The sequence below is a fragment of the Fusarium musae genome, chromosome 6 (assembly GCF_019915245.1).
Source record: "Fusarium musae strain F31 chromosome 6, whole genome shotgun sequence".
Classification (NCBI taxonomy): Eukaryota; Fungi; Ascomycota; class Sordariomycetes; order Hypocreales; family Nectriaceae; genus Fusarium; species Fusarium musae.
Window position 1 is genome coordinate 280,926 of NC_058392.1, and position 21,299 is coordinate 302,224.

Below are 21,299 nucleotides of genomic sequence, written 5' to 3' on the forward strand. Positions count from 1 at the left end.
GTTGCATTCACCTCGTTTACGAACGGGGTCAATAAAGTGGGGGTTACTGACTGCTCATACCTATTTTACTCGACATCTCACTACATTGTTTCTTCAGAGATTGATAACAGCCAACCCAAGATACCAGTCCGCAATTCACTCAGCCACAATTACTCACCATGTCGCCCTCTCCTCTTCCTGTTGACAACGCCACAACCTCATTTTGGAGGTCAGAGCCGCATTCTCTCGATAATCATCGCTCAACGCCTGATCTCCCTGCCCAAGTCGATATTGCCATTATAGGCGCCGGCTACGCAGGCGTCGCGACAGTCTATCATATTCTCGAGCAGTGCAAAGCCCAAGGCGCCCCTCTGCCAAAGATTGTGATCCTTGAAGCTCGCCAAGCTTGTTCGGGAGCAACCGGACGAAATGGTATGTCCTTCTCAATTTTTGGTGTAAATTTATACGTTATTAATCATTAATGCAGGCGGCCATGTGAAGCCAGATCCGTATTATAGACCAGCCAATCTTCTGGCTACTTACGGCATCGGAGCTGCGGCAGAGGCAGCAGAGTTCGAGGCCAAGAATCTCGCTGCGGTCAAAAATGCCATTGAGAAAGAGGGCGTCGACTGCGACTTTGTCTATACCCGTGCTGTCGATGCGCTTATGTCAGATGACATACTGAACAAGATAAAATCGGGAGTAGATGCTCTTCGACAGAAAGGAGTTTCCGTTATGCAGGATGTCTATTTTGCTCAAGGTGCTGAAGCTGAACAGGTAAGCAATATCCGGCCTCTGCTGGATACCTGAAATAGTGCTAACAGTCAGTGCTTTAGCTATCAGGTGTCAAGGGAGCCAAAGGCTGTTTTTCTTACACCGCTGGTCACTGCTGGCCATACAAGCTCATCCTCCAACTACTGTCCAAGGCTGTTGATGCCAATGTCAATCTCCAGACCAACACGCCCGTCACGGCAGTTACTGAAAAGCCTGATGAAGAGGGCTATCTAACACTGACGACTCCCCGCGGCGCCATCCGCGCTGCAAAGATCATCTACGCGACTAACGCCTACACATCATCCATACTACCCGAATTCGTGGACAAGATCGTCCCAGTGAGAGGAATCTGCAGTCATATCAAGCCTAGCAAGACCCCGTCACCTTTACTGCCCAACTCGTACATTATTCGCTGGTCCGATACCAAGTTCGAATATCTCATCCCGAGGCTTGATGGCAGCATTATTGTTGGAGGAGCACGATCAGTATACTACCATGATCTTGATAGCTGGTACAACAACTTCAACGACGATAAGTTAATTGAGCCTGCCAACAATTACTTCGATGGATATATGCAGCGCGTCTTTCACGGGTGGGAGGACAGCGGCGCGTATACGTCCAAGGTTTGGACTGGAGGTGAGTGGACATACCTCTCGTAATTCAACAGTTACTAACACTTGCACTAGTGATGGGCTACTCTTCCGATGGCCTGCCTCACGTCGGTGCTGTCCCTGGGAGACAGAATCAGTATATTCTCGCTGGCTTCACCGGACACGGTATGCCCCAGATCTTCCTGTCAGCGAAGGGCGTGGCGTCTATGGTGATGGAGGGCTTGAGCTACGAGAAGACAGGTATACCGAGAATCTACAAGGCTACTCAAGAGAGACTGGACAGTCCAAACAACACTATACTGGACACTTGGAAGACTGTGCAGAGGAGGGAAGGGGCAAAACTGTAGATAGTACTTTGTAAGCAGGATCTATAGCAGAAATGGCGATTATTGAGAACAATGTCCTGATCCCGGATGAATTGCTCGTTACCCATTGGCGATATTTGGATCCTTCGTTTACCCCTCAAAGTCAAATCATTTACCGAACGTCCGGTACTTACTCCTCACTTTGTGGGGTTACATTGCTAAACGTCGCTTGCACGAACTACCAAAGAGGTCCTCAGCTGGCGGACAAATCCCACGCAACTTTATCGCAACAGAGCTAAACCCCAAGCAGCAATTTCTATCCGGTCGATTTGATCAGGAGACCTTTTGGCGCATAACAGAACAGTATGTTACATCAATTCCTAATACATCTTGGTGAATGTTACCCAATCCAATATCTCAGCTTGCTCTTCGCTCTTGAGTATTGTTGCTACAGAAGTTAATATTACCAAAAGCGCGCCCTCCTCTTACAGTCTGATAAGATGAACAGCGGGCCGGCATAGCCAATTGTTCAAGACAGATAAGCATCATCTGTGTCATAGTAGTCAGCAAGTATGAAGTTGGCCTCTCCAGGACTTGACGGTTTAGGTTGGTGGCACTAGAAACTGAGCGTCTAGAAAGAAGCATAGCTTGGGATTTAGTGAATGGTGGCTATAGAGCTCATTACGTGACTTTCGATAGGCTTTGAAGTATTGCTCAGGTTCGGTAGATCCGAGATCCTCGTCTCATTGTACTTCCTGTGCAACTATTCCAATGACCTACAAGGTACAGATACGACGAACATGTTGTCAATATGAAACAGTCCTTGGAGGGCGTTGATTTCTGGTCCGTGATAGCCGTTCGCGCGTTTATATGGGCATCTCAGAGGCGTCCGGACCGTTTGTGTAACGTTATCATTGACAGTTGAAACAAAATGTACTCACCGGGCCGATCACTTATGGTTTTAATCACTTGCTACAAAGTCAGGGATCATGAATGATTAATAAGGTTTGAAGAAATCTTGATGTCGCATGAACGCCTTGATACTACATTCTAATGCGGGGGAGATAGGTCTACATGCTCTGGCTGATAACGACAAACCTACTACTTAATCCCCGTCATAATGTCAGCCAAATACTGTGCAGGAACTATATTGAGCCTTATCTATCTCTTTCCATCTATCAAGATATCTCTTAAACAATGACTGCCACCAGCAAAAACGTTGTCTTCGATGTAGTCGGCACCCTCGTCAGCTACGAGCATCTCTACGAAGCCATCAAAGCTCGCATAGGAGATAAACTCATTCAACGTGGTATTCAACCAACGCTCCTCGGAATATGCTGGTTAGAAATGGCAGAGCGCGAGTACACATACTTATCTCTCCACGGCCATTACGTGCAGTTCCTCAAGCTCTTTGAAGCTCTATTCTACCGCTGTCTTCATTACGCTGGCGTTGAAATTCCACGCTCTTTTGCAACGGCGGAAGATGTTGCGTACTTGATGAGTGAATTTGAGGGGTTGAAACTTAGGGACGGAGCTGAAGAGTGTATCCAAAAGCTTCGCGACGCGGGCTTTACTGTTTGGTGCTTCACGACTGGTGATATCTCTCGTGTAGGAGGGTATTTCGCGAAGGCTGGAGTTGACATGCCGGCTGAGAACCTACTGTCGTGTGATACGGATGGCGTGGCGAAGCCGTGTCCTGAGGCATATGGACCTATTTTGAAGAAGCTTTCTACTTCCGAATCGAGACCTTGGTTCGCGGCTGCACATCTGTGGGATGCCTCAGGGACACAGTCTGCTGGGTAAGTGGTACCGTTCGTGACGGTTTCTGTATGTTATGACTAACTGGAGATGCTGTAGGTTCAAGACTGCCTACAGTATGGTATTGGAAGGTGAATATGTGTATGAGATATATGGAGAGCTGGATGTGGTTGCTGAAACGCTACCTGCAATGGCGGACGGGATTATCGCGGCCATTAAGTGATGGAGACAAGATTTCAGACTAGCCAACGTTTAAGATGTCAAAGATTCTCTGTCGTAAGGAAATTGGAGTATGCAAAATTAAAAGAAAGGTAAACTCCTCTATCGCTTATAAGTTGCTATTATAATATCTGAATCAAGCATCGCTGTCGTGCGCCTCCTAAATGGTGGGGTGAAATTGCGAAGAAGTGGATGTGGTGATTACAATCATCGTTTTGTCAAGTATTAGGTTCTAATATTTTAACTAATTGAATGAAAGGTGGCCCATGTTGATCTTATCATCGCAGCAGGCCATTATGCTAAATACCATCAGATATTAGGTATTTCGATCGAGTGATACTCTAGAGCTCTCCAGGGAACCGAGGCATCTCGAGGAAGCGCTCAAGATTGACGTTGAACGTGCTGGGGTCTTGCATGAAACTGTCAAGAGTTAACTGATATTGCATAGATAGACGCCTTGACGCTGTGACTTACGCAAAGTGGCTGACTCCGGGCAGAAGAAGAAGATCAGAACCCCAGATCTAAAATGTCATTAACAACAGAAGAGAAGCGAGCAACGGTTGTCTTACCCAGCTATGGAGTTCAGCGGGGACGGTGCGATTGACAGCCTCCTCAGAGTCACCATCGACAATCCACATGATGGGAGCATTAGGATCAGAGTATCGCGTGGGAATCGTGGCAAAAGACTTTGCATCCCAGTCTGGCAGGGTTGCCCACATTGTGTTCATTCTGTCTGAAAAGTCCTGAAACGAGCCCTTGGATGGGGTCATCTTTTTCCACTCCGCCTCAGCTCTCTGCAGATACTCTGTGAACACGGGACTGTCTCCGATTGTCGAATTGATGTTCGCGGGGCTATAAGTACCGCCGAATGCAAAGCTACGGTCGAGGCGAGAAGTAAAGTTCATGGCGAGGTCGAAAGAAATGCAAGCGCCGTCGGACCAACCAACAGTTGAGAATTTCTCAACTCCAAGGTGATCCATCAAGCCAATGACATCCTCGGTCATGAGATCGTAGGTCAAAGGACGGCTTGTATCATCTGACGAACGCCCCTGAGCTCGCGAGTCAATTGTGATCAAAGTGTAGGGGTGATCCTTAAAATAGCGGATCTGGTTGGCCCAGTAATCACTATTCGCAAAGCCACCATGGAGAAAAACAACAGGGCTAAGGCCTTTCGCCTTGGTCTCCTTGAGCGGTCTTCCGAACGTCGCGTACCAGAGATCGATGCCGTCAATCGGTGCAGTGCCCTTGAAGTTGGCCTCGGGCATAGGCGGAAGTTTAGGGAGCGTCTGCCATGGCGCAGTGTACTCGCAAGATTTTCCAGCCTTGGCGTCGAGTTTGACGCTGAGACCGGAGACCATGTTTGCGAGTATCAGCGCTGAGGCTCCGAGATATGACCAAGAATGCATGGTGAGGGTTGCGTGACGACTGAAGAAGTAGGTATTGATAGGGTGAAGAGATTGGGATAAATTGTAGGTGCTTGGTGGAGCTATTTGTCTTCTTTCAACACCCGGAAACCCAGAAATGTGTGATTCAATCCCTGACCGCTCGGTTCGAGATTAGACTTTTTTCGAGCGGGGATAGCTGCAAGTTGATCGTTCATGGATGTTTTAGCTGACAGTCTTTGACAAATGCGTAATAGCGTTACATGGCAGTGTCGTGCTGAAGATCGGCATTATATGCCGCCGCAAACGACGTTTGATATCACGACATGTTATGACAGCACGCGTCAGTGAGCCATGTTGCCAAGTCTTGAGCTGATGAGCGACCCGGAGTTCCGGGAATTGACCTATCAGTGATTACTGTTCCGATAAATCCGGACCAGCTATTCCTGTAAGGGTGGTGAATGTGGGGGAATTAAAGAATGACGCTAGTAAACACGGAAAAGGACGGAGAATCCGAGACTTACTGATAGCTGCAGGGTACGAAATCTAGAAGGTTATCATAATGTGCTGCCGGGCTGGGGTTGGATGATCATTCCGTCTTTGTGATAGTATCGAGCTGGCTCTTAAAAGACGGAATAGTTACCATGCTATGAGCCTGTTGGAACCCAATTAAATGTGTATATCATGAGGGCTAAAACGGAAGATCTTTTGCGCTGACCCGCAAACCCACGACGACATTGGTGTGAGTGGATCGCCTGCGTGTTGTCAAACCTTTAGCACATCTTCAACGACCTCTTCATTGGACAGACCCGGATTCTGTTCACGGTCCATAGTAGATAGTCTCGATTGACATTGAACTAAAACAACTACAAGCTCCTATCAGTAACTATTGAACCCCAGGTGACCGAATGATGTCACGCTTCCATTAACCCTAGGTTAGTGCAGGTAACTAATAACCATTTCATTCACGAACAAACAAGGCACAGGTTACAACTTATCAGCAGATGGGGCATTATCATTGAAAACTAATCATTGTCATGACTTTGTGTAAATTATTGGTGGAAGCTCACTGTCAGGAACCCAGATCAGCTTATTGATCGTGGCAGATTCACTAGCCTCGAATTTGACTTTCCAGAATGTTGCGCCTTGGTTGCGCCCAGCCCGTCGACCGTTTCTCACCAGTTCATCTCTAGGCTGAAGCCATCTAAAGGTATCTTCATCATAGTGAGCCAGCTCAAACATTTCTGTTTCGAGACCTCGCATAAGCCAATACAACTTATCTCCGACAAGTTTGACATCAATTTTGAATCTATGGTACTCTGTGAGTGGCTTTCGTGACATTCCCGCTTTCCTACCCTTCTCCAGTTCATCGACCACAAGGGGATACCATTTGAGATTCTCAGCAACAGTCGCCTCTGCCATCCCAACAAAGTCGGTTCTGAGCTTCGAAGGTACGTTGACAATCTCTTCAATGATCAGCTGACCGATCCAGTCCGCTGCATCATTAAGAGCGAATGAGTTGGTGAGGACGAGAATCACAGTCTCTGTCTTGGGCAAAAGGGCAACAAAGATGAGTGAGCCAGGATGGCTTCCCTGGTGGAACAGAACGAGACTGGAGGGCAAGGCATCGTTGGGGATAGCACTCCCACTGAACTGGAAATTGATACTTTTGATAAAGCTGCTGTATAATTTGACCAGGTCTTTGACTGACGGACGTGCCCCACTGCTAGCAGCCCCGTACCCGCCATCGCCCATCCCGAGAGAGTCGATGGGGACTGTGGATGCATTTTCGAGAGCGTTGTTGCATACGGTTACATTGTTCCGGGCCTCTTCTAATCACACTCCTGCATCGGAGGAATAAAGAGGCCGTTGAAAATACAAGTCCCGGTAGTAACCGACGTACGTAGTCCACAGAGAGGGAGGAGCTAATTTTATTTCCTCTTAAGGATGCTGATATTAAGTTATTAGAACGCTGGACAATACTTTAGGAAATCTGCGAAATCGAGTTTTGGTCGTCTCTCGCCAACACGAGCCCAAGCGTCAATATCGCGATGTTACCTTCCTCCATGTTCTGAATGACAGGTCAGCTAAAGCTATTCAAAAAGGGGCCATGGTAGCTAAAGGAATAATTCAAGCAGCTGTTGAAGAAATAGAGTGTTATTGATCTTCCCTAGAAGCCTCCTCTATTGTATAGTTACAACGAACTCAAACAACTACCTGTAATCAGGAATACCAGCATACGCAAAGTGCCCACTGAGACCGTCATATAAACGCATCTCATTCATAGAGGGGGTCAACGACTCAGAGACAGCGCGTTAAGGCCGGCATAAGCGGCAACAGCGAGTGCGACGATTCCCAAGCATATATCCCCAGTGTCCGATATGCCGCTCGCGGAGGACTGACTCTTTCCCGCATCTCGCGGAATGAGATTAAAAGTCTTGGAAACAGATGACCACGCCGTGACTGCAGGCGCCACGATCGTATCCGCCATGCCGAAGCAGTACTCAAACGGCAGTCCAGTACTCCACGACAATAAATACGTCAGACCGAGGGAATACACCTCCATAAGCCGATGGCGTCTTCCAGATCCAAAGCATGGCAGCGTGAGTAGAATGAATCTGTAGACCGCGTGCGCCAAAATCCAGCTCTTGGAAGAAGCGGTGAAAACAAAGAGGTCATCATGCAGCATGATAGTTTTCCACTGCACTTGGTACCCTTGTAGAACAATCCAAGCGGATAGAGAGAGGCAAGCGACTTTGCAGCAGATGCCACGGAAGGTCCCTCCATAAGGCGTCGCGACCATCATGAGAATATTGCCATAGACCGCAAAGTTGACGTAAATGGTGAAAGCGTGGAGCCATTCCGCTTTGGTCGGTCTGCTAGCGACGATGAAGAGAAGGACGGAGCCAAGGCCTAGGGGCATTTCGGCCATTGTCTTGGCCATTTCTCCTTTGGTGGAGGTCCGATCGAAGAGGACGATGATGGCGCTGGTGGCGTAGACGATGGTGAGGAGAAGGCCGGGTTTGAAGATGAGGCAGCGGTAAGCGAGGAAGAGAATCCCACTGAGCGATGCATTGAATGGGATGTCGATATACGGCTCCAATGCCGTGTATACTGATGAGAGACTCATGGTGATGCGCCACTTTATCGGGGCGGCGTTGAACGGTTGAGAAGAAAGTGGCTTGGAGAAGTCTCCGAAATTGGATGTTGCTTCCCCCGCTTGTCCGTTGTGCGTGCTAACTGCCGACCCATAAATACAGGTCTGAAGGCTTTGATTCGTCAATTGAGCTCAACATGAGAGCTCTAGGGTATGGTGTTTTTTAATGAAAACGCAGTTGTATTATGGTTCTGTCATTGCAAGTTCTTTATTCGTTCAAGGTCTAGGTAATGCCTGTGACTCTCATGGGTTTGGTCTAAAATAATTGTCCTACAAATTGTCACAGAATGCAAACCCCAAGAGTGAGATGCCACCGGGATCAAAGTCCTCGGGTTGTCTAAATCTTTTTTCACTCATCTAAGCTCTGGTCCGTGGGTTTGGTATAACCCAAATGTATTGAGTATCCATCCTTACCATTAGCTCCACTTTCCGCTAAGGCTGTAGCCCTACGACGAAGTGAGCTCGCCAAGACATGCGATGCTTTTAACCGAGGATTTGATCATGATAGTCTTTCTCCCAGGGAGTTTACCGTGGACGAGGCCGGCAAATTGACTAGCTTCAGGTACAATAACAGCCCTGTACTAACGTTATATGCAAGTGGGATGATGAAACCTGTGGAAGTGCTACTGACTGAAGATATAGAATATAAGTAAGTAAAGTAAAAATACTAAGTCTAGAATAAGCAACCTTGAAGTATTTCTATGCACTAACTCCAGCTTTTGCGGTTTAAGTCACCAATGAGCCATTCCATTTCGACGCAAGCCACCTAAAACAGGGACCTTTCCGTATGGTCAGTTTGACTCTAAAACATAGTCTAGACCCTTGGGGGCGCAACCACCACGTCCACTGCTGCCCTGTTAAGGGCGCGATTGTCAGGTAATATTTTGGCTTCGCTCTATAATTAAGTCTGGGTCTCATGCAACAAAAGCCCATCAGCACTACTATGCAGAACGAGTAAAAGTGAGATCAAGTCAAACAAGCGGCCCAGGGCTGAACAATGAAACGCTCTGCAACTAGAGGTCATCTTGAAACGTGCTTAAAAATGGAGTTAATTCGAGATCGGAAGAAATCTTCACATGGCCCACTTAGCCAAGTCATTACAATGAAGCGGGCGATCGTCGCTGGGGTAGGAATCGGCTCCTCCAGTCGTCGCTTGGGCCTCCTCTCCTGGCTTGGTTAGCAGGTACTCCATTCCCTATAAGGCTTATGTGGCTGCTGAGCCTAGTCTTGCAGAAATTGGGCTTTGGTGTACAGATACTGTATGTGTCGTCTCATGACGCCTCTTTTCTGGTAGGCACATCAGCCACAATTCTGACATTGAGTCGCTTACGGATCTCGGCAAGAGCCTGCAGGGAAAACATTAAAGATCGCAAAAACCAAAACGACGCCATGTAAAATTACAGGCAGATAAAGCCGCAACAGGTAAAAATGCCTTATTTCAGGCTAATAAACAACAGCGGCTTCTATACGGAGTAATGCAGGAAGTAGACAGTTATTAATCTTAGTTTAAATTATTCTTCTCTAGAAAAACGGCGGCTCTTTAAGTTTGGAATGTTATATACTATACTACTTATGGAGTACTGTTAAAGGTTGCCGCCATGACATCTATATTAACTTTAGTGGCTTATGTAAAAGACTTGGATTAGAGGTCTTACTGTGAGAGAGAAAACGGTATACATAGCAATGCTGCTTTAGCTACTAATAAATATTACAGTATCTCCTTTCCTCTGTAATGTTTTGGCACGCCACACAGTCTCTTTCCACCTGAAGTTTGTGCCTTGAACGCACGCATTGTCATCCAAACAGGGGCTATACACGATTTAGGAATTTAACATTTATTAGTGCTGATGTTGCTGCTGCACTAACAGAGGAACCGAGCGTTCATGCGTCTGATCCGTCCTTGGAGAGTCTACCGGTAATAAATGCGGGGAAGAACGTTACAGAGAGAACCGAAAACCCGACACTCTTCATCTCGCCTCGATATCTTTTGTTCTCCACTTTAGCAGTCCAAGGTAACAACAACATCTAAGCCAAGCGATCCTGTTACAACATGGGAGCAAATGCAGATGTAACTTCTATCCGCCCAGAAGGACTGGGCCTCGTGCTACTTGCTGTCACTCTCTTCTTTGCCCCTCCGACCACTATTATCATTGCTCTACGATGCGGAATCCGGGCAAAACACCATGTCTTTGGGACAGATGATATTCTGATGCTGATCGGATGGGTAAGCATATGTTCCTTTTGCGACTGCTGATGATGATTTGAGCTAATTGATATGTTCAAGATGTTGTTCATGGTTGTTGTAGGTGTTGTCTCGAAAGGGACCTACTACGGTCTCGGCGCCAAGGATGCGAGGCTCAATGAGTATTTGGTCCAAAAGAGTAAAATGGTATGACTTGACTCTGAGCCCGACTGACTATCGCCAGCTATTAACCTTGACGAATAGCACATATGGTTGTTCCAAACATTTTACTGCTGCTCGCTCGTCTTTATCAAATCATCTATCTGCGTCACCCTTCTCCGAATCGCTGTCAAGAGATCCCATAGGATCATTGTATGGATAACACTCGTGGCGTCGTGTATTTCTACGATTATCGTCATTATGGGACTGTTTACTATGTGTCGGCCTATTCAGGCGAATTGGGACAAGTCTGCAGGAACTTGCTCGCCTCCGACGGTTATCACCAGTCTTAGTTATCTTGTCTCAGCTGCAGCTGTTGCGACCGATTGGGTTTGTGCTATCTTACCTGGATTTATGCTCTACAAAACCCAGATGAAGACGGCTACCAAGGTTTCTATCAGCATTATTCTTGGATTGGGTGTCCTGTGAGTTGATTTTAGAAGTGTTGCTTCCTGGTTGATTACTGACTCGTACCTTGAATAGCGCTTCAATCGCCACTATCATACGACTTCCATACATTAAATACTATGCTTATCCCCAAGATTATGTCTGTAAGTATCATTTCACATTCACTCCTTCTTTAATCTGATCAAGAGTACAGATAACGTCGGAAACATCACGCTATGGTCCGTTTTCGAGTCAGGCGCGGGTATCATAGCCGGCTCACTCCCCTCTTTACGACGGCTTCTCAAGAACTGGGTTCATTTCGACTCTTCGCATGACCAGTCCCTCGGACAAACTGGACCCTTCACAGGACAGGCAACATCTATAGTCACAGGCAAAGCAACAGCCTCCTCCACCGGGCGACGAAATAAGAGTTTGTTGACCAGTTCTAAGGCAGAAGGACCGTGGGAGCAGTTGGATGATGCATCTTCAAGTCGAAAGATTTATGTGACAGTTGATATGGAGATGCAATCTCTAGAACGGCCACCGACTTCATCAAAGTCAAGAGAGTCGTTTGGGGAGATGTGAGCTTTTCTGTGAGGCCGCTGTATGTAATGCGATATCGATATTACATTTCATTCTGTTCATATCTTGTTTGTCCACACAAGCGACTGTTAAGAATGATTTAAGATAACAGCGACTATTAAATTCTCGCATTAGACTCTAAGACTATTACCAGTCTAAGATGACATATCTACAAGACAGCCGTGGAACACAAAATACTCAAAGTATCTAAGGAAATTTCCAGGCAGGAACTTTAGTAGGTGGCAGTTTCTTACAATTGCCAATCTTATCCAACTTGACCTTTGCCATCTCGGCAGCCGCGCCCCCTTTCATGATGACATCCCAGAAATCGTCGTACTTCTTACCGGCCGGCTTCTTTTGGCTGTATAGACGCTTAACGTCACTACGAGCTTGCAGAGCGACCATGTCCAGCTCACTCCTGATGAAGTTAGACCACTGTGTCGCCAGATCACTCGTTTTCTTCGTCTCTTTAAGATACCACACGTCAAACCTCTCCATCAGGTCCAGAATTCCATTGTAAGAATCGCAGAAGGCTTCCCAGATCTCGTCGCGGCCCATGTAGCCGAATATGAGGCCTATCTCGCGGACATGCAGCAACTGCTCCGCCCCAGCCTCGAGCTTGGCGAAGGCGGCGTTGGTTGTGGTGCTTGTACCTTTGAAGAGAGAGCCTTTGAGGCGGTTCGAGTTGCTGAGGAAAATGGCGAGACGGTCATAGTGAATACTCGAGCCTAGCTCATCCACCACCAGATGCACAAAGGCATTAGTCTTCTTAGACTGCTTGTTCTCCCACTCCTTGTACTCTGTGAAGGCCCATTTCTCAGACCATGAATGTGGGTAATTGTTGCTGGGAAGCCATATACCGAAGAAGCGACTGATTGTCTGGCCTTCCATAACGTGCTCTGTGTCATAGTGCTGATGGTACAAGACCCCCTTCTTGTATGGACCGTGCTTGTCCTGTCTGTCATACTTCCAAATCTTGTCGTAGGTTGGTGCCTTTTCCACGTCGAAAGACGTACAAACGGCAGTCTTGTTGTGGTAGTACATTTTGATGTCTTTAAACAATGCATTGCCATCAAAAGGCTTATTTTTAGTGCCCTCTGGATCCTTGTAATAGTCTGGATATTGGGGGTAGAGTTCGGTGCCGACAATGAAAAGGTCGGGGCTACCTGCTGGCACCCAGAAATTGATCCATTTGTTGTCAAAACCTACAGCAGGAATGTTTGAAGCTCGTGCGTAAAGCAAATTTGAGCCACCCTTAGAGTCTTCGAAGCCAACCCCACGCTTCTCGGGAACACCAGGGATGATAGGACCTCCCGGCAACGGCATACTGCCGAGGTCAGGCTCATCCTCATCCTCGTCTGGTGGTGGAAGCCAGACACACGAGCAACAACTTTCCTTCTCACCCTTTTCCGTGATGATGCAAGACCCGCACGGCTCACATGAGATTCGTTGCTTCTTCCGTACCCAGTCGTCAATAGACTTGTCGGAAAGTTCACTGGCCTTTCGGATGATACCATGGCCGCTGAAGTCATAATTATCCGGGGTAGAATTGTTCTGTCGCTTGGCTTTTTTCTTGGCGCGGATGCAAAGCACATCTTCCTTGTCGCACTCGGGTTCCTCTTCGTCGTTCTTATCGTCAATGAGACCTGCATTGGGAGGATCAAGCTTGTATGACCGCGACTTGTGGGAAGACTTTCCGAAACATCTCTGACTTCCGACGTGAGTGTCTTGCAGAAGGAAAAGGTGCTCGTAGTCATCGCCCCAGCCAACGTAAGACCCTGAAATAAGTTTGGCCTTCTGTGTCTGGCCGGCATAGGTATCCAGACATACCTGCCCGTCTTCTTCTTTCCATACAAACGTGGCTGAGACTTCTTGTGAAACAGAGATGTCAGGGAGAGTACCGTCTATAGCGGCAGTATATGGCATTCCGAATGAAAGGTCGACATCTAGGCCAAACTTGGTAATGGCGGCGACGGTAATCTCAGATTCAGGGCCGGGCTTGGACAGCGGCGTCAAGGCGCTTTTGCTGCTAACCAGGGGCTCGGAAATTTTGACAGACTTTCTGCCCTCCGGGAAATGGACATTTTGGCTACCCCATAAACTAAGAAATGTCAGTCATGATCGATGCAGATGGTCACAATGTACTCACGCTACCACTTTCGCACTCAAATAGCCATTTAGAGACACTGCAGTCCCCTGCGAGTTTCTGGTGTTAAACTCGACACTCTCTTGCTTATATGGCCTGAAGTTGGCCCAGCCATGCCACAGACCATGGCCACCTAGCGACTCTGAAGCTTCGCTATATGTGACTGGACCATTGTCAGTTTTCTGAGACGAGTCCAACTTTCCAATGCCAGCCACTGTAAACTCCGCCTTTGTATCACCATCAACGTGAAGGAACCCGGCCGATTGGTGAACCTTGAGCTTTCTTCCAGGTGTCCAGGTCGCAATCATAGAGAACCCGTAAAAGAACCTCGCGTTGGCTGACCCTTCGAGGGTGATGGAGAAGCCTTGACCCTCCTTGTTGCCACTGTCCACATCGCACATTTGGGAGTCAAAGTAAATGAGCTGGTTCAGAACGGATCTTTCGTTGTCGTTGAGGTCTTCGGAATCTCCGATGTCTGTCTTGTCGAACTGAGTAAACCAGTCTTGCGAGTTGTCCGCGTAGAATCTATCCACAAGGGACTTGAGATCTCGCTTCCTTTTTCCCGTCAGGTCTACCACTTCATTCCAATAGCCCTTGACATTGGAATAGTCAACCCGGATCGAGAATTCGCCGGCATCACGACGTACCAATCCCATGTCGTAGTCAAATGAAAAGTCGTACACAGCAGACGGATTACTGCGAGCCAGATGAATGGGGATAGACTGGTTCTTCGAAGGAACAAGAGCAACAGCTCGAGCATATGACCCAGCACCACAATCGGTTGGCATGTGGACCACTGTTCCCTCGACTCCATCCTTTGCGACACCGAAGCACTCCTCAAAGAGACCGAGGCAAATAACTCGCGCAGTCTGTACCTGTCCGACAGGCTGAGAGTGAATGTCCTTGGGGCAGTCGAGAAAGACAAGATTGGGATTGTCACGCTTGGACATGGAGGCAAGGCCAGTGTCGGAGCCTGCAAGGAGGAAGAAAGCAATGCCGGCCTTGTTCGGTTGGCTGTTTCGCGAACCCTTTCCGAAGGTGATGAGCTCGAATTGCGGAACCGAATCTGGCGGCGGTAGTAGCTCTGGTGGAAAGAGCTTGTCTAGGTTGACAGGGAGGAATGGCTGATTGCTTTTGCCAGGAGCATCGCAACAGAAGGCTTTCTGCCGTCCTAAGAGATGGTCAATCCTGTGTGACAAAGTTGGGAAACTCAAGTGTGTTCTTACCGTTTCCACAGAATGCACCTCCCATGCCTTGAGGGTCCAGATCCAGAGTGATCTGACCGTTGTCGCATTGCCTCGAACAAACATTGGCAGACCTCCAGCTGCAGTTGGAGAATGAATCCTTCTTAGGGCAACAGAGCTTGCGGCGACTCTTCTGACCTTTATTGGGATCCTGAGCGTCGTCATCAAAGGCACCGTTGACAAAGTCGTCGCTGCATCTCTCGTTCTCATCGGCAGGGCCTCCCGAGTCTACAGTAAGAACGTGTTGCTTGTCGCTGGGACAGGTGCCGCCGCACTTGGTCCAGGTGCATATGTCCATGTACTGTTCCATGTTACCGATGCTACAGCAGAAGACTTGAGATCCACTAAACAAAGAAAGGTCAGCGTCTCACATTCCTTCGGAACCACAGGTGAGCCAGCACATACCGTGAGCAATACTTTCCGTTCCAGCCGCCGGTCTCAAGATCACCTTTCCAACCTCTCTGATCTGCAAAGAGCTTCAGTTCGCCTGGATTGCACTTGCCAGCACAATCCCCGGAGAGTCCTCCCCTCCCTCGATCCCAGTGGCATTCAGCACTGGTAATACTGGCCCACGATGGGCAGCAAATAGACCGAGCATTGGAAGGTTTACTGCCGCATCTGGAATCATCTATTATTAAAGTGTTCGATTTCTCTGCAGATGAACCTACTCATTCTTCTTGTCAAGACTGTTTGTACGCCCGACGGTCCTCTCTCCCTCAGAGCAAGCGCCGCCACAGCCCGTGACTCGACATTGGGTTGAGTCATCTGACGAGTATCCCGCTTCTTCAGACTTCTTAGTGCTGAGACCAACACCAAATGCCGTATTACCCTCAAGGAAGTTCTTTCGTCCAGTGATTGCATTCAGCGCGGAACGCCTGGAGTCATCAAGGTCAATTGCCCACATCATCAACCCGTTGAGTCCTCGTTTGTTGGCAAACTCAATTTTGTCGTTGAAAGTCCGCTCGTCATCGTATGAGATCCAGTTATTCTGGCCATAGACCATGTAGTTCACCTTTGCATCCCTGTCATAGACAGGCTTGGCTTTACTGTCTCTGATGAGATCCATGATTTCTGCGCATGGTCAGCCGACACTGTTGTCAATTGAGAAAGCTGTTTACTTACCTCTATAAGATAGAAATCCTGCCGTATCTGTGCACCTGCCCTTATCTCCCGGATCACTGAAGCGACATCCAGGCTTCCAACAAGCAGGGTTCTCCAACTTGAATGACCGACCGTACAAGCCAATACCAAGGACAATATCCCCTGGGGGGATATCGTTGCGCCAAAACTGGGCAAGTGATGTTAGTTAGTGGTTCTAGAGGAGTGAAAAAAAGTACATACTAGATCGAGAGCAAGGTCGATCTCGGTGATATTTGTGTGGCCGAGGATTTGATTGCCGATGGGATTATCTCGATCCCAAATTCCATGGAGATCATAAGACATGAGGTTGATCCAGTCCACATAGTTGTTCATGGCCTTGAGGTCAAAGTGTCTCAGGTACCAGTAAGAGGTCGGGGCAGTATATGTCACCAGATAATGTCGACCGGCCGAGCGCATAGCAGACTGGAGCTCTTTGAGAAATTGAGTAAAGTTCTTACCGTCGGTATCCTTCCCACCGCGGTCTTTGGCACCGGGATACTCCCAATCAAAGTCAACACCATCAAACCCATATTGACTTAGAAAGCCAAGCAGGTTCTTTATGAATGTCTGTCGATTGGTTCGGCTAGAGACCATGTCGCTGAAGACTTTCTGGTACTTGCCTGGGTCATTGTGAGTCCATCCACCAAGCGCGATCATGATGCTCAAGTTGGGGTTTTTGTCCTTGAGGTCTGTAACTTGCGTGAAGAGATTCGGCTTGACATCGGGCATATTAGTGATGCGAAAGTCGCCAGGCGTGACGAAACCAAATGAGAAGATTAGATGGGTGATATCGTGGACTGGGATTTCCTCTGGAGACATATGCCCGCAAGGTTTGTTCCCGTTCCAGGCCTCCCAGTAGGCGATGACCTTCTGCTGCACATTTGACTTGGAAGCAGATGGCTTGGGTTGCTCGCAGTCAGACTGGCAGCCTTTTTTGCAGAAGCTACCAAGTCGCAGTCAGTTTCAGCCATTTGGGAAATTACCATCAAAAGAAGAAATGGAAAAAACCGTAACTTACTCTTCAGTAGTTCCGCAGAACCCGTATTCACTACAGCAGACGTTCAAAGGGCACTTCTTGCCTGTCGGAGAGGCATACTTGCCGCATTCTGCCTTAGCGTCGCAATTGGACTGGCAACCTTCGCCGCAATACTTTGGTTCGTATCTGCGAATCAACACCTGTCAGTTATTCGCAGTGTACATCATGAAGAAGAACCTCCGCCTCTGTTGGTCTCATAACTTACCCGCACCATCCACTCTCACCACAACAAGCTCCATTACCGCACGGCTTCTCAGGACCACAAGTGTAGTCACCAGATGTTGCAGCAGTGGATACTTGACCGGACTCAGATAGTACAGTAAGTTCCCTCGGGAGGATATGGTTGTTGATAGGAACGGCAGCGAGGGAGACAGTTGAGTCAGAATCACTCGCATGGATATGCTTTCCTCGGATGTGAAAACGAGAATGAGAGTGACGGTGACCAACGGAAATGTCAAAAAACACGGGTAACAAAAGAAAGAGTCGCATCTGGCTGGCGACAAAATGCATGGCTGTGACAGCCACTTCAGTGACAGCGAGATACAGCAGTTTCTCGACAGATCGACGAATGAATTCAAGGTCAAAATGAATGAATGTATGCAGAACTATAGCCCTTACTCGTTAAGCCTATTTTCTATAAGACAGGAAACCCTTGAGTTTATCATAAGTGTAGACTACTTGGCTCTTCAGATCAGGTCCACATCCAGGACAGTCCCTCAAGCTCTCCCCAGGAGCTGCCAAGTCAAAATTTCACCATTGGCCTTCCAATTTACCTGGAAGCCGAGAGTTCCACCTCCATCAGATCATAACAAGGGGCCCATGACGGACACCAGCTCGGTAAACGCTCTTCGTCTGAAATGAATCGTTCGTGATCCTGGACGAGAAATTTTCAGGGCCGTACTAAAATGTCAGGGAGAGCGAATATGTGTTATGTTGGAACCAACAGTCCAATCGGACGAAGCGACGAACAGAAGCGACCCGCAACTCGGCTACGGCTGAAGCTGATCCTCCGGGATACTGAAGCGATGATCAGGGCGATAAACGGTTAGTAACAAAAGGTTGAAACTTTGCTCCAGTATGTTTGTTCTAGCGCCAACACAATGGAGTCAATACTTGCACCGAATTGGCAACACACTGGGGATCTATCTGTGCGTGCTGCCCAAATGCGTATTGGCATTAGGTAAATCAGTCTTTCGACCTGTGCATGACACGTTCTAGCATGTCTTTGCTCCCCCACTGAACACCTTTTCCTATCTCCGATGCAAATGTTCCTGAACCAACCACCATCGACAGCGAATCGTTGATTACCCGAAGAGTTATTGTGGATATATATGCCAAGATTCCGGCGGCCCGAGGCCTTCTTTTTTCGCTTCTCCCTAATCTCGGCGTTTCCTTTTCAGCTCCTAGAGACATGTGAGTTATCATTCGGGCAGTTAGACAGCGTTGGCATAGCGCGACTACTGTGCATGTTGCAAACCAAATCTCGCTGTTTGGCTTTTCAGCATATACCGAAAGAAAGAAGGGTATCTATTATTCAGTTCTCATTTACTCTCCTGAGCTCCATACCATTTTTCACAAATTCTCCAAAGACATACGGCATTTTCGGTTTTGTACAACATGATGCGCCGCCCCTGGTTATTGTCGGCGTTAGTCGCTTGGGTCAAATTGCCTTCGGTGCAGGGAGAGGATCTCTTTTCACTTGGTGAAATTGATGGTTCTCTGCTCAACGGTGCTAGCGATGCTTGCGTCGCAGCAATCAACACCAAGGTTTCTTGCCCGTCCACACTGGGCCTGTTACACTTTGATTCAGATATGGAGCTTGATACCGCTGAGATAAAAGAGCTCTGTCAAGGCAGCTGTTTGAGAAGTTTAGCCGACTTGAGAGATTCTGTCAAAAGTACATGCGGCTCAGAGGTCACCTTTGAGGATCCTGTGAGTGGAGCGTTGTGGAAAGCTTCGTATCTCATGGAAGAAGCAATCTACTATGCTGAGAGGGCATGCCTCCGAAAAGGGTCAGTAACTCGTGTATATCACCATTTTGACATCCCATCTAATATGGTTAAATTGTTAGGAATGGACAGTACTGCAATACGTGGTTCCAAAGCGCTCCCGCTGACGCATCGCTCTGCGATGAATGCTACAAGCTCATTTTTTGGCACAATGCTCAGTCGCCACTATCGGAAGACACTTCTGAACAAAAGGAAATCTACACTTCCGCCAGTTCGAGCTGTGGATATAAGAAACAGCCTACGCAGACCTATCCGCCGTTACTTGTTTCATCGTAAGACGACCTCACAAAGATCCCCAGCCTCTCGCTAACATGACGAGTCCAATGGCAACACCAAGCTGTAGTTCCGAGTACACAATCAAGACTGGAGATACATTCCTCAGTGTTTCCGAGTCTCAGAGAGTCTCTACGCACGATCTAGCCACGGCCAACAGGCTTGACTCCCTTGTCAGCGACTTCCCGTCTTCAGGAAAGTTATGTATTCGCAACCAGTGCGACGTGTACGTTGTTAAGAGTGGTGACACTTGCGAGAGCATTCAGTCAGAGAATGGCCTCTCCAGAGCCAGACTCAGATCCTGGAATCCCTTCATCAACGGCTATTGCGACAACATCTCTTCCTATGTCAACCAGACAATCTGCATCTCAAATCCGCTTGGGGATTACAAAGTGCCCGAGAACCAGGACGCAGCTGGATTCGAAACTCCGGCTGCAGTTCCAGACAACATTGCTCCGAATACGACAACAAACTGTGGACTTTTCCACAATGTCACTGCCGGCGATGACTGCGGTACCATTGGTCTCAAGTATAGCATTTCCCTCGATGACCTCATCTTCCTGAATTCAATGATCTGGCCAAATTGCACGAATCTATGGCTCAGGACCTCTTATTGCGTTGCACCCGTGGGCGACATCACCGACTACCCCGGTTATGGACCTGAGGAGGACGAATGGACGATTGAACCACAAGAGTCCACAGAAATTGCCGAAATTCCTCACATAGGGTGGCTGAACGTCAGCCGCCCATATGTGCCTCTGGCCAACAGCACTCGTGAAGATTGCTGGGAGTACCTTTGGTGGAATGAGACATATGCCGGCAGTCCCATTTCTTGTCGGGAAGCAGCTCTAGGCTACGAGCTAGACCTGGAGCAGTTCTTCCTATGGAACCCGAGCTTGGACCAAAATGAGCCAGACGCGGTGTCGCCCACCTACGACTTTCCGTGTACAATCTCTCCATTTGTCTCGTATTGCATGCAGCTTACAAGCCCAACACCTGTGCCAAAGACACCCCGAGTTCCTCCGTCTCCTCGGGCAGCTGGAGAGATCGCCAACTGCACGCGGTGGTTCATGGGATACTTTGATTGCGCGAGTCAGTTATCTCTCAGCAGGATGACGATGGAGAAAATGTACCGGTATAACCCTTCTCTCAAAGAGGATTGCAGTGGCTACACACTGGGAACATTCTACTGCCACGAGACTCTTGATGACCTTTATGGTTATAACGACGATCTGTATGGCGATGACGAGAATCCTTCGCCAACTACGTCTTCAGCACCTACTCCAACAACATCATCTAAAACCAGTAGCAGTGCCGCCCAGCCTACCAACGTCAGCACGGATGGGACATGTGGAGGCACAAAAGGTAAAACATGCTTGAACTCTGCCTTTGGGGAGTGTTGCTCCTCCAGTGGATATTGCGGCGATTCATCGCCGTACTGTGGCGGCGGATGCCAGTCAAAATTTGGTAAGTGTGATGCAGGGAGCGAAAAGATCAGCCCTGATGGGACCTGCGGCGGAGACAAGGGGTACACTTGTGAAGGGTCACAATTTGGAAATTGTTGCTCGCAGTACGGTTACTGCGGAAAGGCGACAGATAATTGTGGAAAGGGATGCCAAAAGCAGTATGGAGTCTGTACTTAGACGTTTAACTTTGGCTCGGGATGCTCTTCCGTGCGCCTCGAGACTACAGGCCCTAAGCCTCCACTGCTTATCTTAGTCTAGACCAACTTCTTGCTCCTGCCAAGCAACACTAAGGCACAAAAAGACGTTGGTTGTCACAGTGGAGACAAGTTCGCTAATCACATGTTATCTATTCATTTCATTTCCGCCCCGCTACTACGAATCAGTTCATGTCTTGTTGTCTGCGCCTTGATATCCATAAGTTCATGGAGGA

At 48.2% G+C, this 21,299-nt stretch overlaps 9 protein-coding genes across 9 annotated transcripts; 5 read left to right on the forward strand and 4 right to left on the reverse strand.

The window, feature by feature from the left end:
* Positions 1-158: 158 nt before the first annotated feature.
* On the forward strand, positions 159-1,711 carry J7337_007949 (uncharacterized protein; the record flags this gene model as incomplete). The annotated part of the gene is made up of 4 exons (XM_044825576.1): positions 159-411; positions 467-756; positions 816-1,389; positions 1,440-1,711. The coding sequence occupies 4 exons, from the start codon at positions 159-161 to the stop codon at positions 1,709-1,711; spliced, it is 1,389 nt and encodes a 462-aa protein (XP_044678493.1).
* Positions 1,712-2,866: 1,155 nt separating this feature from the next.
* J7337_007950 (uncharacterized protein) lies at positions 2,867-3,650 on the forward strand (the record flags this gene model as incomplete). The annotated part of the gene is made up of 2 exons (XM_044825577.1): positions 2,867-3,468; positions 3,527-3,650. The coding sequence occupies 2 exons, from the start codon at positions 2,867-2,869 to the stop codon at positions 3,648-3,650; spliced, it is 726 nt and encodes a 241-aa protein (XP_044678494.1).
* Positions 3,651-3,987: 337 nt separating this feature from the next.
* J7337_007951 (uncharacterized protein) lies at positions 3,988-5,004 on the reverse strand (the record flags this gene model as incomplete). Its single annotated transcript, XM_044825578.1, has 3 exons — positions 3,988-4,066; positions 4,121-4,167; positions 4,216-5,004. 3 exons carry the CDS (start codon positions 5,002-5,004, stop codon positions 3,988-3,990), a joined length of 915 nt encoding a protein of 304 aa, XP_044678495.1.
* A 1,059-nt stretch (positions 5,005-6,063) lies between these two features.
* J7337_007952 (uncharacterized protein) lies at positions 6,064-6,783 on the reverse strand (the record flags this gene model as incomplete). Its single annotated transcript, XM_044825579.1, has 1 exon — positions 6,064-6,783. The coding sequence occupies one exon, from the start codon at positions 6,781-6,783 to the stop codon at positions 6,064-6,066; it is 720 nt and encodes a 239-aa protein (XP_044678496.1).
* Positions 6,784-10,235: 3,452 nt separating this feature from the next.
* J7337_007953 (uncharacterized protein) lies at positions 10,236-10,580 on the forward strand (the record flags this gene model as incomplete). Its single annotated transcript, XM_044825580.1, has 2 exons — positions 10,236-10,409; positions 10,470-10,580. 2 exons carry the CDS (start codon positions 10,236-10,238, stop codon positions 10,578-10,580), a joined length of 285 nt encoding a protein of 94 aa, XP_044678497.1.
* A 533-nt stretch (positions 10,581-11,113) lies between these two features.
* Positions 11,114-11,558, forward strand: J7337_007954 (uncharacterized protein; the record flags this gene model as incomplete). The annotated part of the gene is made up of 2 exons (XM_044825581.1): positions 11,114-11,137; positions 11,181-11,558. 2 exons carry the CDS (start codon positions 11,114-11,116, stop codon positions 11,556-11,558), a joined length of 402 nt encoding a protein of 133 aa, XP_044678498.1.
* Positions 11,559-11,762: 204 nt separating this feature from the next.
* On the reverse strand, positions 11,763-15,255 carry J7337_007955 (uncharacterized protein; the record flags this gene model as incomplete). Its single annotated transcript, XM_044825582.1, has 3 exons — positions 11,763-13,656; positions 13,705-14,872; positions 14,928-15,255. The coding sequence occupies 3 exons, from the start codon at positions 15,253-15,255 to the stop codon at positions 11,763-11,765; spliced, it is 3,390 nt and encodes a 1,129-aa protein (XP_044678499.1).
* Positions 15,256-15,609: 354 nt separating this feature from the next.
* On the reverse strand, positions 15,610-17,360 carry J7337_007956 (uncharacterized protein; the record flags this gene model as incomplete). The annotated part of the gene is made up of 5 exons (XM_044825583.1): positions 15,610-16,016; positions 16,068-16,233; positions 16,287-17,028; positions 17,104-17,191; positions 17,327-17,360. 5 exons carry the CDS (start codon positions 17,358-17,360, stop codon positions 15,610-15,612), a joined length of 1,437 nt encoding a protein of 478 aa, XP_044678500.1.
* Positions 17,361-18,738: 1,378 nt separating this feature from the next.
* Positions 18,739-21,159, forward strand: J7337_007957 (uncharacterized protein; the record flags this gene model as incomplete). The annotated part of the gene is made up of 4 exons (XM_044825584.1): positions 18,739-19,133; positions 19,193-19,402; positions 19,474-20,768; positions 21,128-21,159. The coding sequence occupies 4 exons, from the start codon at positions 18,739-18,741 to the stop codon at positions 21,157-21,159; spliced, it is 1,932 nt and encodes a 643-aa protein (XP_044678501.1).
* Positions 21,160-21,299: the final 140 nt, after the last annotated feature.